This window comes from Bos javanicus, chromosome 5 (genome assembly GCF_032452875.1).
Source record: "Bos javanicus breed banteng chromosome 5, ARS-OSU_banteng_1.0, whole genome shotgun sequence".
NCBI lineage: Eukaryota > Metazoa > Chordata > Mammalia > Artiodactyla > Bovidae > Bos > Bos javanicus.
The window spans coordinates 57,217,518-57,232,377 of NC_083872.1; the positions used below are offsets into that span (position 1 = coordinate 57,217,518).

At 37.1% G+C, this 14,860-nt stretch overlaps 1 protein-coding gene and 1 long non-coding RNA gene across 2 annotated transcripts in view; one reads left to right on the forward strand and one right to left on the reverse strand.

Moving 5' to 3' along the window:
* PRIM1 (DNA primase subunit 1) overlaps positions 1 to 14,860 on the forward strand; it is an 18,635-nt gene continuing 3,775 nt past the window's right edge. Inside the window, exons 1-11 of the mRNA XM_061416819.1 lie at positions 1 to 198; positions 948 to 1,105; positions 4,555 to 4,661; positions 4,736 to 4,809; positions 6,184 to 6,320; positions 6,750 to 6,808; positions 7,937 to 8,046; positions 8,545 to 8,636; positions 8,806 to 8,947; positions 11,234 to 11,303; positions 11,713 to 11,798. Coding sequence (XP_061272803.1) covers positions 96 to 198; positions 948 to 1,105; positions 4,555 to 4,661; positions 4,736 to 4,809; positions 6,184 to 6,320; positions 6,750 to 6,808; positions 7,937 to 8,046; positions 8,545 to 8,636; positions 8,806 to 8,947; positions 11,234 to 11,303; positions 11,713 to 11,798 — 1,138 coding nt within the window. The 5' untranslated portion in view covers positions 1 to 95. The remainder of the gene's footprint in view (positions 199 to 947; positions 1,106 to 4,554; positions 4,662 to 4,735; positions 4,810 to 6,183; positions 6,321 to 6,749; positions 6,809 to 7,936; positions 8,047 to 8,544; positions 8,637 to 8,805; positions 8,948 to 11,233; positions 11,304 to 11,712; positions 11,799 to 14,860) is intronic.
* The window catches only part of LOC133247697 (uncharacterized), a 12,903-nt gene continuing 5,976 nt past the window's right edge, over positions 7,934 to 14,860 (reverse strand). Inside the window, exon 2 of the long non-coding RNA XR_009736470.1 lies at positions 7,934 to 8,795. This is a non-coding gene — a long non-coding RNA (uncharacterized LOC133247697). The remainder of the gene's footprint in view (positions 8,796 to 14,860) is intronic.

Here is a 14,860-nt window from a genome sequence, read left to right on the forward strand (position 1 = left end):
CTTGGCCACGATGCGCCTGCGCAGTGGCTCAGGCTGGCCTGTGTGGTTCCCGCCAATTCTTGCGGTAGTCTTCCCACGGTTGAATTCTGTGTTCCATGGAGGCGTTTGATCCTGCCGAGCTGCCCGAGCTGCTTAAGCTTTATTACCGAAGGCTCTTTCCCTACGGCCAATACTATCGCTGGCTCAACTATGGCGGAGGTGATGGAGGCAGGGAGAGGGGTGGTAGTGTGTCTGCAAAGGCGTGTGAGGAGGTTTTGGGAGGGTACCTTGGAATGACAATATGAAGTGCCTCCTGTGCGCCAGGCGTTGTGCTGGGCACCTTCGTTTGTTATCTCCAGCCCTCTCCGTCACCTCTGAGGGGTAAATGGGCCGAGAGAGGATGTAATGACCAGCCTACGCCGCACACGGAAGGGTATAGCCGCTACCACTACCACTACGTGTTAGTGTGTGCTGAGTCGCTTGGTCATGTCGACTTTTTGCGACCCTGTGAACTGTAGCTCACCAGCTCCTCAGTCCATGAGATTTTTCCGGCTCAAATGGTCGGACTCACTTTCCGTTTGATGTTTACCTGCAACCACGGGGCGTGAGGGGAGCGGGGGGTGGAGGGGAGGAGGTACAGGGTCATAGCATGAAGCTGCAAAGTCGTGATCTGCTCAGGGACAGAGGGGCATCTCCTAAAAGAGGAGAGGTACTTAACTCTTGCCGCTTGAATTTATTAGTGCCCACCAAGGAAAGAGAGGTGGTATTACATATTGAAAATATTTCTGCATTTTTATCTTCATCTTTGTAAACCCCTTCAAATTAGTAACTAGCTCTTGCCTTTTTTTTTTTTAACATGTAGCATAGTGTTGAGCAGAGGACTCATTAAAAATATCTTCTCATTGGTTAATGTTTTAATGCTCTGAGCTGGATAAAGTACCAAATTAAGGTGTACATTTATTTTGCAGTGGTAAAGAATTACTTTCAGCACCGTGAATTTTCATTCACATTGAAAGATGATATTTATATTCGCTACCAATCCTTCAACAACCAAAGTGATCTGGAAAAGGAGATGCAGAAAATGAATCCATACAAGATTGATATTGGCGCAGTATATTCCCACAGAGTAAGAAATCGTTTTTTTAAGTAGTTTGTTGCTTTTTAAACCAAGAAAGGTTTGGTGCCCCTAGCATTTTGAGATAAATTTGTAGTGTTTATTTTATTTGAAGAGCCACACTTCAACCATTTTTGTAAGAAAGTTGTAAAGTAAAAAAAAAATTTTTTTAACATCCTTTGATACTTTACTGACTGGAAATCATTTGGAAATGGATTGGGTATATTCACTCTAGGACAAAAAAACTTTCAGCCAGTATCTGGCTAAAAGACTAAATGAGGTCCATTAAAAAAGAAATGTTTAAAAAAAAAAGACTAAATGAGGGACTTCCCTGGTGGTACAGTGGATGCAGGGGAAATGGGTTCAATCCCTGGTCCAGGAAGATCCCACATGCCATGGAGCAATTAAGCATGTGTGCCACAACTAATGAGCCTGTGCTCTAGATCCTGAGAGCTGCACCTAAAGCCCAGCCGCCCTAGAGGCCATGCTCCTCAACAGGAGAAGCCACTCCAATGAGAACCCCGTGTGCTGAAACTAGAGAAAGCCCATGCAGCAACGAAGAGCCAGCACAATCAAATAGATAAAAAAACATTTTTCAAAGACTAAATGAAGAAGTCAGCATGGTTGAACACAGAAGATATTGGAGAGAATCATTCTTGATTCCTCTCTCACACCTATGTCTGTTTCACTAGGTAATCTCTTTAGCTCTTCCATAATAATATCTACTAACCACTGCTACTAGTGGTACTATCATCACCATCACCTCTTATCTGAATTATTGTAAAAACTTCCTAACACTTTGCTCCTGTAGACTCTAGACTGTATTCTCAACACGGCAGCCAAAAGGATCCTTTTAAAACAAGTAAGATCATCGTGATTCATCTGCCCAAAACCATTCTCCAGTGGCTTCTCATTTTCCACAGAGTAAGCCACTCCCTCTCCCTCACTCACTCCATTCCTGTCACACTGACCTGTGCTCAACCAATTTCCACGGCCTAGAACCCATTTCCCGAAGCATCTTTTTGGTTCATTTTTCTCACCTTCAAGTCCTTACTCAAAGAGGCCTGCAGCCTGCCCTTCCTCCTACCCTCTCCCCTCACTGATACATTCTAAGTACTTAGAATACTGCCAGACAGAGAGAGTATCTGTTGAATGAATGAACATAATTGCCCAAAATTGCCCTTCTTCCTCTCTTTAAAAATATACACAGGTAGGGAAAAGATACACATAGAATAATAGCTTTTGTATGGAGCTTTTTCTTAATGTATAACTTGTTTTTCATATCATTCTTCATTATTCTTTTTTAAAAAAGAGAACTTAGATAATTTGGCCTAGGTTACACAATTTCTAAATGAGGGAGATAGGACCTAAATCCAGGTTTTCTGACTCTAAATCCCAAAGGAAAGGGAGAGGAGGTAAGAAAAGGCAGGCAGGGAAAATACTTTGGAGCAGGTTTCTCCTCTTTTAGGGATGGAGATTAAAACTGAAGTCTCTATAGAAGAGCCAAGGTGTCACTCTACTCCTCCCTAGCACAGAAGGGGGAAAAGGTGTCATTTCTTAAATTGGGCCAAGACAGGCATCTATACATCATCTTTGTGTGTTTTTATTGGTTATATATGCACATAGTTTACAAAATCAACTACTATTAATTAGGCTTTTTTTTTTTTTTTTTTTTGGTATCCTACTTTTGCCCCTATTTTCTGTTCCCAAGAGGCAACCTCTTTTTTTTTTTTGGCTGTGCTGGGTCTTAACTAAGGTACAAGGAACCTTCAGTCTTCATTGCAGCATATGGAATCTTTAGTTGTGGCATGTGGAATCTAGTTCCCTGACCAGGGATTGAATCCCAGGCCCCCTTGTATTGGAAGTGCAGAGTATTAACCACTAGACCACCAGAGAAGTCTCTTTTCCTACTTATTGTTTTCATTTTCTCTGCTTTCTGGGGAATTTCCTCAGAGGTTTTCATTTCTGCTATTATGTTTTCATTTCCAAGAACCTTTTTTTCCTCACATATCCTGTACTCTTTTCATTGATGTATCTGATCCTGCTGAAGATACCAATGACAGGTTTTTACCTGTCATTTTCTTCAGTTACACAGGTTGTTTTATCTACAGTTACATTTTTTTCTGTTTTTCCACTTTTATCAGAGGTTTTCCTCATATATCTGGTAATGTCTTGCTTGTTGCTTATATTTAAGAATAGAGTACCAAAGAGCTGATTGGAAGCTCTGTGTACATGGCTGAGATTTCTTTACTACAGAGTGATCTGACTGGGCCATTTTATTGCGGGAAGCTCTGGTGTCAGTTTCTCTAGGTCTTTGCCAGAATGAAAACTCCAGTTGATCACTGATCTGTTCCTAGAGCCTAATAACAATGCCTGACACACCTGGTCAGGCTTCAGAGAGGCATCTTCCTGTCTCCTGCCTGGGGCGGCAGTGGAAAGGTACAGAGGAGACAGCTAGGTCTCAACATTCCACAAGTAAATGTCTAATTAATCCCCTGAATATCTGTACAGTACAACATTTTTTCAGCTGTGCCTACTCTCCCCTTCTCAGTCCAGGGACCCTCTGTTTTATGCTCTCCAGGTAATGATTCAGGTGTCTGCCAGGGAAATGGAAGCACAGTCACCTAGCTCCACAGAGTAGGTTTAGTACTAACTACCTCATAAACAGGTTTGTAACCAATCCTCCTGTTTTTAATCTCAGCTCCAGAGATACGTGTTGTCACCTGTTCCTAAGACTTGGGGATTCTGAGATGTAAACTGGGTTTCTTCTTGTTCTTTCTTTACTGAGAGCTGAAGATTCAGCTTTTTGAATCTCCTTATAAAAATTGTGGTGGTATTGTCTCCTCTCTGGTTCTTTTTAAAAAGACTTACACCTGTCTTTAAAAAGAAAAAATTATTTTTGTACAGGTTTAGAGAAAGCCAAATAAGTATTTGCATTCAGTCTATCTTCTTTACCAGATACTCCATAACCTCAAAGGAAATTACTTACAGCTTGAGCCAGACTGACTTGGGAGATCTTTTTGAATTATTGAAAAATTTTAAACACATTTTTGTTACTTATATGCCCAATAACAATTAAAGGTCCTTAAAATATCTTGCAGTAGGCTTCTAATTATTTGTATGGACCTTTCCTGATCAGAAACCTAAAAATGCTTTATTATGATTTCTATTGATCAACAAATGTTTATTATACAATGTCTTATGTCAATTATATCTCAATAGGATTATAAGAAAACATAACTTATGGTAAAACATTTATCAAACCTTGTTTTTAGTAGATGAAAGTTACACTGTCATCACTTCTGGCTGTATAGGATCCAGCCAATGTCAGTCACTGACAGACTTGGCAGTATATGGTTTCTTTCCTTCTCTTTGGCACCTTTTTCTTTATAAGTAGGAAATTAGCATATCTGACACTGTGGCAGCTCTTATAGAAACTGATTGATATTTTGTCCCTTTAGCCCAATCAACACAATACAGTGAAGCTGGGAGCTTTCCAGGCTCAGGAAAAAGAACTGGTGTTTGACATTGACATGACAGACTATGACGATGTGAGGAGATGTTGCAGGTGAGCTCGGCATGCTTTGCTAGTGGGGGAGGGGGTGATATCACTGACAGTGAGTAATGATCATCCTGCCCCAGTTCTGCAGACATATGTTCCAAGTGCTGGACCCTCATGACGATGGCCATACATATCATCGACCGAGCACTGAAAGGCAAGTATTAGCAGTATCTAAATGGGGTCACCATGCAAGAATCTTCTTTTCTTCTGAATATTAATCTGTCTACACCATTTTTATAATCAATTCTCATAAATTTCTGACATGTTTCTTTGAAATATATGATGGGAAAATAAAAGATTAAAGTTGTAGTTAAAACTTTGATAAACCTGTTGATCAAATCATGTAATTTTTTTCCCAATTCAGTCATCTGTTGAGCAACTCTTGCATGCCAGTTACTGTCCTAAGTGAGGGAACTATGAAAGATAACAATTCTTACCTCAAGTAAGTTATGCAGTCTAAAGAGGAAACAAGAAAATTCAGGATTACATATGTGTTAATATGCACAGGGTGCTATGGGGATATAGAACAGCAGGAGTGCATACAGGAATGGGAAGATATTAGATCAGAAAAGGCTTCCTGGAAGAGGTGATGGTAAGGATAACAATAATGACTAACTTTATATAAGAGGCTTATTATGTACCAGGCACTGTTCCAAACACTTTAAATTTGTTACCTCTTTTAATATTCTTAGACTGGATCTTTAGAGAGAAATGGCAATTGGTCAGGGAGAGAAATGGAAGTAGTGGGGCATGAAGAAATTCTTAGCAGAGTAACAGAATAAGTAAAGAACTGAAGGCAAGAGCTCAGGGAGCATGGGAAAGTACAAATAATGTACAGTTGACCCTTGAACAACATGAATTTGAACAGCGCAAGTCTACTTATACAGATTTTTTTCAATAGTAAATACTGCAATACTATATGCTTCATAGTTGGTTAAATCTGCAGATGTGGAACCACAAATATAGAGGAACTGTTGATGCAGAGGAACTCGTCCTTTTATATATATACACACACACACACACACACATATACACACACACACACACATATATATATATATATATATATATACACACACATATTTATTTGTTGGCTGCACTGGGTCTTCATCACTAGACATGGGCTTTCTCTAGTTGACAGGGAGGGCTGTTCTTCGTTATAGCGTGCAGGCTTTTCTTATTGCAGAGTATAGGCTCCATAGTTGTGGCACACAGGCTTCGTTGCCCCACAACATGTGGAATTTTCCCTGATCAAGGATCAAACTTGTGTCCCCTGCATTGGCAGGCAGATTCTTAACCACTGGACCACCCAGGAAGTTCAAGGAACTGTTTCTATGGAGGGCCAACCATAAGTTTTATGTGGATTTTCTAGTGGGAGGGTCGGCATCCCACTTTGTTCAAGGGTCAACTGCAGTATAGTTAAGATGAGTACATGTGGATAAGAGGTAAAAAAATCAAGCTAGAGAAGTATGCAAGAACCAGAAATTTACAAATTTATTTTAAAACCGATGCTTTCTTCCCTCCTCAGAGGACTTTGGATTTAAACATCGTCTCTGGGTATATTCTGGAAGGAGAGGTGTTCATTGTTGGGTCTGTGATGAATCAGTTAGAAAACTGTCCTCTGCAGTACGTTCTGGGATAGTTGAATATTTGAGTCTTGTAAAGGTAAGGTCTTCTTAATGATAGTTTACATTATTTCGTTAGCTAGACATTACCCAGTCTTGTATGCTTAGTAACAAAACAAACTATCTTTTAAGTATTCATATTTCAGAGTAAATGATTTTACCAGCAGATCAGTTAAAATCATAGTAGTTACATTTTTTTAAGATATCTCATATTTTGCTGTAAGTATCCTCCTTTGTAGCAAAAGGAAGTTTGGTTTACTTTTCTGGTCCAAGTATGTCAAGTAAAGTTAACCAAGAAAATTACAGGTATTGAGACTGTATAAAATGGCATCCAAGATTCTATACTTTGACAGAATTTAATCAATATCTTTAGAACACGTTAAAGAAAATTTTGATTTATTTCATTTATGTTATATAATATACATGAAGTGTTTGTTTGTTTGTTTGTTTTTGATGGTTTGTTTTTCAGGGTGGTCAAGATGTTAAAAAGAAAGTTCACCTAAGTGAAAAAATTCACCCTTTTGTCAGGTCTGTTGGGGAAGACTTCATGAAGTTTAAGTTGTGTCTGATTTACCTGCATGTGCTTTTAGAATTACTTTATCAATTTTCTGCACCAGGGTAGCATTTTACAACAGTAATAGCCAGAATTAATTAATTGTCTGTTTTGTACATTCCAGTATTCTTGATAGGTGTTTCACAAATGTTTTTATTGGTCTTCACAACAACCGCATTAGATACATGATGGTTATCTCCACTTATAGATGAGAGAAGTGAGATTTGGAGAGATTTTATAATTTGTTTGGCTTTATGCAAGTAATTATTAAAATCAGGATATATGTCCTTGTCTGCTTGATTCCAAAGACCATACCCTTTCCATTGAATTCACTACTTCTCTAGGATAATGGAAAGAGCATTGCATTAGAAGTAAGAATCCCTATTTTGCCACTTTAATATGACCTTGATAAAATATTAGAGACTCTGTTTCTTATCAGTATGGGGAGAACAGTGTCTACTCCATCTATCTCAGAGTTGTGGCAGAGATTAAATGAAACAGTAGAAAGGCCCTGGCAGTCCAGTGGTTAAGACTCTCTGCCTCCACTGCATGGGTCATGGGTTCAGTCCCTGACTGGAGAACTGAGATCCTGCATGCTGTGTGCTGTGCAGCCAAAAAAATAATAATAATAAAATAAAAGCTAGTAACCTAACATACAAATATATATACATAAAACAGTAGTTGCAAAGTCTATTTTCAAAATGCAAAGCACTTTGTAACTGTTGAGATGCTAAAGCAAGCAATTCAGAATAGAAACTGGATTGTATCCCACATCCTACTACTGATGTATTATTACATTGTCCTGATTTGGTTGCTTTCTGCCCTTGTTACATGTCTATGATGCTATTAACCTTCTAAATTGTGGGATTTAAGAAGTAAACATTTCTTGAATATCTAGTCTAAGCCAAGTATTACGCTAGGTTCTTTCCCCTTAGAGTGTTTCATTTAACTCTCATAACCCTATGAAGAGATATAATTCCCATTTTATCTAATTAAGTTCTAGAAATTCAGTGAAAATAAGTACTAGCCTCCCTAGTGAACAAAAGCCATGTGCCATATATGTCGCTAATAGTGTTGGGACTTTGTTATTATTGTTCCTACAGAAAATCTATAAACATAATAAAAAAATACTTTGAACAATATGCCTTAGTTGATCAAGATATTCTTGAGAATAAACAAAGTTGGGATAAAATTTTAGCCCTTGTTCCTGAAAATATCCTTTCCCAAGACCATTTCTATGTGAGCTACTTGTACTGACCTATGATATTATAAATTTGTTCTACCTGCATGTTCTCATGTACTTATATAGTTTTAACCTTTTTACTCAAAACATCTGTATTTCTGCATTTTTTTTTTTAATCTCTAGTCTGGAATATAATAAGAAGTGAGGCTGTTTTGTAAATAAATTTCCTCATTTTGGAAGTTGATCCTCCTAAAATTAGTGACTACTTAACGAATGCAAAATCATCATCAAAATATATACAGATCACGGACCAGTTTTACCTTAAACCTTACAGCTATTTTGGCATTCTTTCTGTCGTACCTAATACAATTTAACAGGGGAATTTTTCTAAGGTTTTGTGTTTAATATTTGTATTTTAGAAGACAATAATTACTGTGTAATCTTTAGATATCCTTGTGGTAATACACATTGAAAATAAGTTGTTCGTTGATGTACCCTAAATGAGTGTGTTCCTTAATGATCCATCACCAGTGCGTGATGAACTTCAACAAGGCTTCCAAAGGCAGAGCAATTCACCTCAGCGTTGGGAGACTTTGAAGAACACCATCAACAAATATCAGGTATATTCCATTGAAATCTATATTACAAATACAACAATGCAATTCTTAATTAAATTATCATTTTTTCGCTTACTAAGTTAAAGATGGTTGAAGATCATTTTTTCACCACCTTAAATAAATCTTCAAAAGTTCCTACTGATCCTCATGCTGGACTTGCATCTGTTTTTAGAAAAACAACAAAAACGACAAATGTGGACTCTGGCTTGAGTGGGAGATCATGCTCCAGTATTGTTTTCCACGACTGGATATCAATGTTAGCAAAGGAATCAATCATTTACTGAAGAGCCCTTTTAGTGTTCATCCTAAAACAGGTACTATGTAAAAAAAAAATAAGAAAAACAAAAGAAAAATCAAAGTTATTTTTTGTTATAGAAAGCATGTCACTGGGTGTGAATGTCTGAAATAGTAAAGCTTGAAGAATTGTTCTGTCAGCTAATATCTGAATTAACTTATTTTTCCATTGTCAGTTAATAGCTATTCAATGAGTTTCCACTATGTAAATAATTTTCAGTTGGGTTTCCAAGGTTCAGCGTTAGAAGTAGAGTTGGAGAGGAACTTAAAAATCACAGAACAATAGCACATATTGTACAGATGAGAAAACAGTGGCTCGAGAGGTTAAAGTGATTTGTCCACAGTCTTAAAACAAATTTTGGGGAATTCCCTAGTGATCCAGGGAGGTTAGGACTCAGCACTTTCACTCATGGGGACCAGGTTCTATTGCCATTTGGGGAACTAAGATCCCACAAGCCTCGTAGTATGGCCAAAAATAAAAAAATTATGTCAGAACTGATAACAGAGTTCAATTCTTAAGACTCAAAGTTCTGTGCTTTTTAGAAATAGAATCACAGATGTAGAGGACAAATTTCTGGTTACCAAGGTGGAAGCAGAGGGTGGGATGAATTGGGAGATTGGGATTGACATATATATACTACTATGTAATTAAATAATGGGAACCTACTGTATAGCTCAGGAACCTGTACGAATCATCTGTGGTAACTTAAATGAGAAGGAAATCTTAAAAAGTGGGGGTGGGTATATGTATACATAGAACTGATTCATTTTGCTGTACAGCAGAAATTAACAACACTGTAAGGCAACTATACTCCAATTTAAAAAAAAGTTCCATGCTCTTTCCACTATGCTGCTTCCCTCAGGTCTTTTTCAATAGATTTAGCTTTCTTCTTTCACTCTCTGGATAAGATTTGATGGACTAAAACTGACTTTACAATAAGTATGATAGTTGAGACAGTGGCATAAACTTTGCTCCATCCAACTAGAGGACACAATTAGAAGTATCTAGTTACCCTTTTTAGTGTCAACAATTCAACTCTGCCACTTGCTGTGGGAAGTTAAGCAAACTACCCTTGGTTTTAGCATCTGTACAATGGAGATACCTCAGTGGTTTATGGTGAAGATCTAAAAGGTAAAATGCTTAGAAAAGTGTCTGTCACATATTCAATACTCCCAAATTGCCTGCTGCTGCCGCCAAGTTGCCTCAGTCGTGTCCGACTTTATGTGACCCCATAGACGGCAGCCCACCAGGCTCCCCGTCCCTGGGATTCTCCAGACAAAACCACTGGAGTGGGCTGCCATTTCCAAATTGCCTAGTTTTCTTTAATAGTCTACAATGACTCTGTAGTGTATACATTTATATAGCCCCTTTTCAAATCTGCCAATTATGTGTTTTTAGTTTATTTTGGTAGTAAGCTTAATGTTTCTTAATGTTTATCTTAATATTCTAAAGCTTCAGTGAGTATTCCCCTTATTTAATATTCAAGATTTGAGTAACTAATTACATTCACTCGTAAGTATACATTTTTATTATATCTTTTTCCCATTAAATGGCTATAGTCTTTTCACTCTGCCTTCCACCAGTAACTCCCAATTTCCTTAATTATTTTGTTAGTCACCTGCCATTCTTTAAATTCATTATCTCATTTTTCGGATATGAATTTTATGTCATGTCCCAGTTGTGGATTTTGTAAAAGGGTAATATGTCATTTATATTATTTCCAAAGATGCTCAACACATAGGTGTCTGTTTTGATTTCAGCAAATTAAAGTAATGAAGTAAACTACTTCCATCTATTTTGTGTTCCATCTTCACGACTCACTAAATTTGAGATTGTTCCGTACTTACATATTGGAAGATATAGGGAAGAGGAAAACAGAAATCAAAATGGATATAAGAGCAACTAGGTAATAGCTCAACAGTCTTTCACATCTATTTTTTTGTTTTTTTTTTTTTTGGTGTTTTTAGAGAAATAAAAGGCACTAATGTGAAAGTACTTTTTTTTTAAGACCCAATTTTATTGTATTTATGTATTTTTTGAAACTTTTTGGCCACATGGCATGTGGGATCTTAGTTCCCTAGTCAGGAATAGAATCATACCCCCTGCATTGGAAATGTGGAGTCTTAACCATTGGACCTCCAGGGAAGTCCGGAAAGTACTTTTAATTTATATTTCTAAATAAATACTCTTAACAGATTAGTGTAACCCTTTTTCTAAGCCTTAAAGTTTTAGCCAAAAATAACTCATAGGACACAGCCTATAATTATTTGTATTGTACAATATTCAGCTTTTTTGTTTCTCACAGGTCGCATTTCTGTGCCTATTGACTTACAGAAAGTGGATCAATTTGATCCATTTACTGTTCCAACCATAAGGTATGTTCCAGATCACTGATCACTCCTTTTTTGTTTGTGGCTATTATAAATGTGAAGTAAATTGGATTAGATCCCTTCTGGAGAGGCAGCTTCTCTGAGGCTGTATGATGGTGCCCTTCCAGAAGAGCATTTCCTAGTGAGTTCTACAGAACACAGGTTTTTCAGCTACTATTATACAAAAAAAAGTTCAAATAAGTTTGAGAAATGTTGACTTAAGCAAAATTTCCTAGTCTTTAATAGGCTAACATGCATGGAAAACTCCAGAAAGAGAGTATGATGTTTAGAATATCCCAAATTTATTTGGCCACATTTTTTTCACAGAAAATCTTGTGAGATTCATGTGCTTTCATACACTGGGTAATACTGACCAAGAATCAACTTTTAAATTATCTTCTTCTATTATTTGTAGTTCCATTTGCCATGAGTTGGATGTTATTTCTACTAAAGAAGAAAAAGAGAATGGAACTGAATCTGATACTAAACACAGAACCAGAGGTAGGTTAGTATATTGAAGTCTCACTTTAACATAATCTTTTTATATTGACATCTTTCTGTGACTCAGTAATTAATTTGCCTTGGATTCAGACCAGAATGGATCATTTTTTATCCTGAAACCAGCTCAGTAGCAAATAATATGATCACAATGTTTCTCTCCTTCATCAGTTGCCCAAATGGTGCTGTTGAATCCAATGTGAGTCAACAAATATTCACAAAGTAACATTTAATGCCAGGATCTATACTGAAAGATTGAATTGTCAATTGATTTTGACAATTGTTTGAATCTCATAGTCTTAGATTCAATAACTATTTACTTAACAACTACCATGTATGCAGTATTTTGTTCTCTACTTGTTTTTGTATCCAGATGAGTGTTATGTTAAATATATGTCTAAACTGTAACTGAATTGTATATCCAATAATTTGAAAGAGCTGGGAGTATAAAACGGCCTGTTCAGTTCAGTTCAGTTGCTCAGTCGTGTCCGACTCTTTGCGACCCCATGAATCACAGCACGCCAGGCCTCCCTGTCCATCACCAACTCCCGGAGTTCACTCAGACTCACATCCATCGAGTCATTGATGCCATCCAGCCATCTCATCCTCTGTCGTCCCCTTCTCCTCCTGCCCCCAACCCCTCCCAGCCTCAGAGTCTTTTCCAATGAGTCAACTCTTCACATGAGGTGGCCAAAGTACTGGAGTTTCAGCTTTAGCATCATTCCTTCCAAAGAAATCCCAGGGCTGATCTCCTTCAGAATGGACTGGTTGGATCTCCTTGCAGTCCAAGGGACTCTCAAGAGTCTTCTCCAACACCACAGTTCAAAAGCATCAATTCTTCGGTGCTTAGCCTTCTTCACAGTCCAACTGTCACATCCATACATGACCACTGGAAAAACCATAGCCTTGACTAGACGGACCTTTGTTGGCAAAGTAATGTCTCTGCTTTTGAATATGCTATGTAGGTTGGTCATAACTTTGCTTCCAAGGAGTAAGCGTCTTTTAATTTCATGGCTGCAGTCACCATCTGCAGAGATTTCGGAGCCCAAAAAAATAAAGTCTGACACTGTTAGTGAAAGTCAAATCTTATACCAACATCCAAGAGACACTATAGCAATAGCTCAACAGTACCTTCTGTGATGAAAATGTCATGCACTGTCCAAATGGTAATCACTAGCCTTTTCACGTGACTTTTGATAACTTAAAATGTGAGAAACTGAATTTTTAGCTTCATTTAATTTAAATAGGCTCATGTGACTTGTGACTACTGTAATGGGCAGAACGGATCTCTGATTGATCTTTTTAGTCAAATGTTGCTACCTTGCTTTCAGAATCCAAGCTCAAATGTCACTTCATATATTTCAGCTCTAACATAAACAAGGTACGTTCCTCTATCAATATTTATAAAATGATTACAAGCATTCTGTTTAAAATAATGCACAAAAGTCTCGAACAAATAAACTGGATAATAATAAACTGAAAAAAAAAAGAACTCAGGGGAAATAAACAATGCAAGGAACAGAGGAAACCTTTTTTTAAAAATACTGATATCCTCAGAGATTAAGAGAAGACAGTGTATCCATGAAGCAAGACCAGAATGCTATGGGGAAAAAAAAAAAAAACATTCAGAATAAGAAAGAGGACTTAGAAATCAAAAACATAATCGTTAGAATAAAACTTTCACTGGAAGGGCTGGAAAAGAAAAGAGGAGACTTCCTAGAAAGTAGTAAAAAAAAAAAGACAAGTTAGTTTATGTTTTTTAAGGAGGAAAAAGATAAAATTAAAGACTGATTCAAGAGGTCTAATATCTGACAGAAAAAGAACAAATAAAATAGGGATGGAAAAAATTGTCAAAATTATATATGAAAACATCCCAAAAATGAGCCCTTTGTTAAAAGGGCTCAGCATAATGAGAATGATACGCCTGCACCAAGGCACGTCGTTTTGAAATTTAACACTCAGAATTAAGAGAAGATCTTAAGAGCTTTCAGACCCCTTCCTACAGTCCCTCCCCACAAAAAAGCCATGGACCTAGGAAGAATGGCCTTAAATTTCTAAGTAAAAATGGAAGTATTCATTTTTAGAAATAAGTGCTAGAAAAGAAAAAAGTAGTTGCCATTCAAGAAGATGGAAAGGTGGGAGCTGCTATTTTTTCCCACATAAACCTGTTAGTATTATTTTCTTTTTAACAAATTACTTTTAACACAACTTTTTTAATTTAATAATAAAAAAATAATAAATTTAATAGTATCTCTTTGTGAACATCTTTTTACTTTGTTCAGAGGTTTTAAGAAAGCAAGTTTTGGCTCCCTATAAGGAGAAGCTTTATAATAAATGTGTTCAGAAATAAACTGCACTTTCAAGTATTCATAAAGGCTATTAGCCATGAGTAAGTCAGGGATGCTTTAGATTAGGTGGGAGGCTGGCATAGGTGATATTTAAGTTCCTTATTATTTCTTTAATTTCTATGATTCTAAACTTTTGTCCATTTTCATATTAGTACCATTTGCTCCTTCCCTTCTACTTCCCAAATACTGGTATGTTCTCTACCCTCCTCGCTGACTATCTAATTAATCTTTTTTCTAAGACCCAGTTCATAGCTACCTCAGTCAACTTTGATTGGTCAGTTCTTTGGACACAAAATTATCCGTATGCCTGTTTGGCCTTTAATTATATATTGTCTTCTGTTACTACATAGAGGAGTTGTTTTTCCAATTCATTTAAAAGCTTCTTGAAGGAATTCCCTGATGGTCCAGTGGTTAGGATTCCATACCTCCACTGCAAGGAGCCTGGGTTCCATCCCTGGTCAGGGAACTAAGATCCTGCAAGCCTCACAGAGTGGCCCAAATAAATAAATAAATATTTTAAAACATAAAAATTTCTTGAGATGAAGTAGTTTGTATGGATTATACTTTTTTTATAATTTAGCATAGTACTCAATAAATAATTATGGCATGTGGGATCTTAGTTCTCTGATCAGGGATGGAACCCTACCCTGCAGTGGAAGCATGGGGTCTTAACCACTGGACCACCAGAGAAGTCCTTGGTTCCTTTGCTTTTTTTTT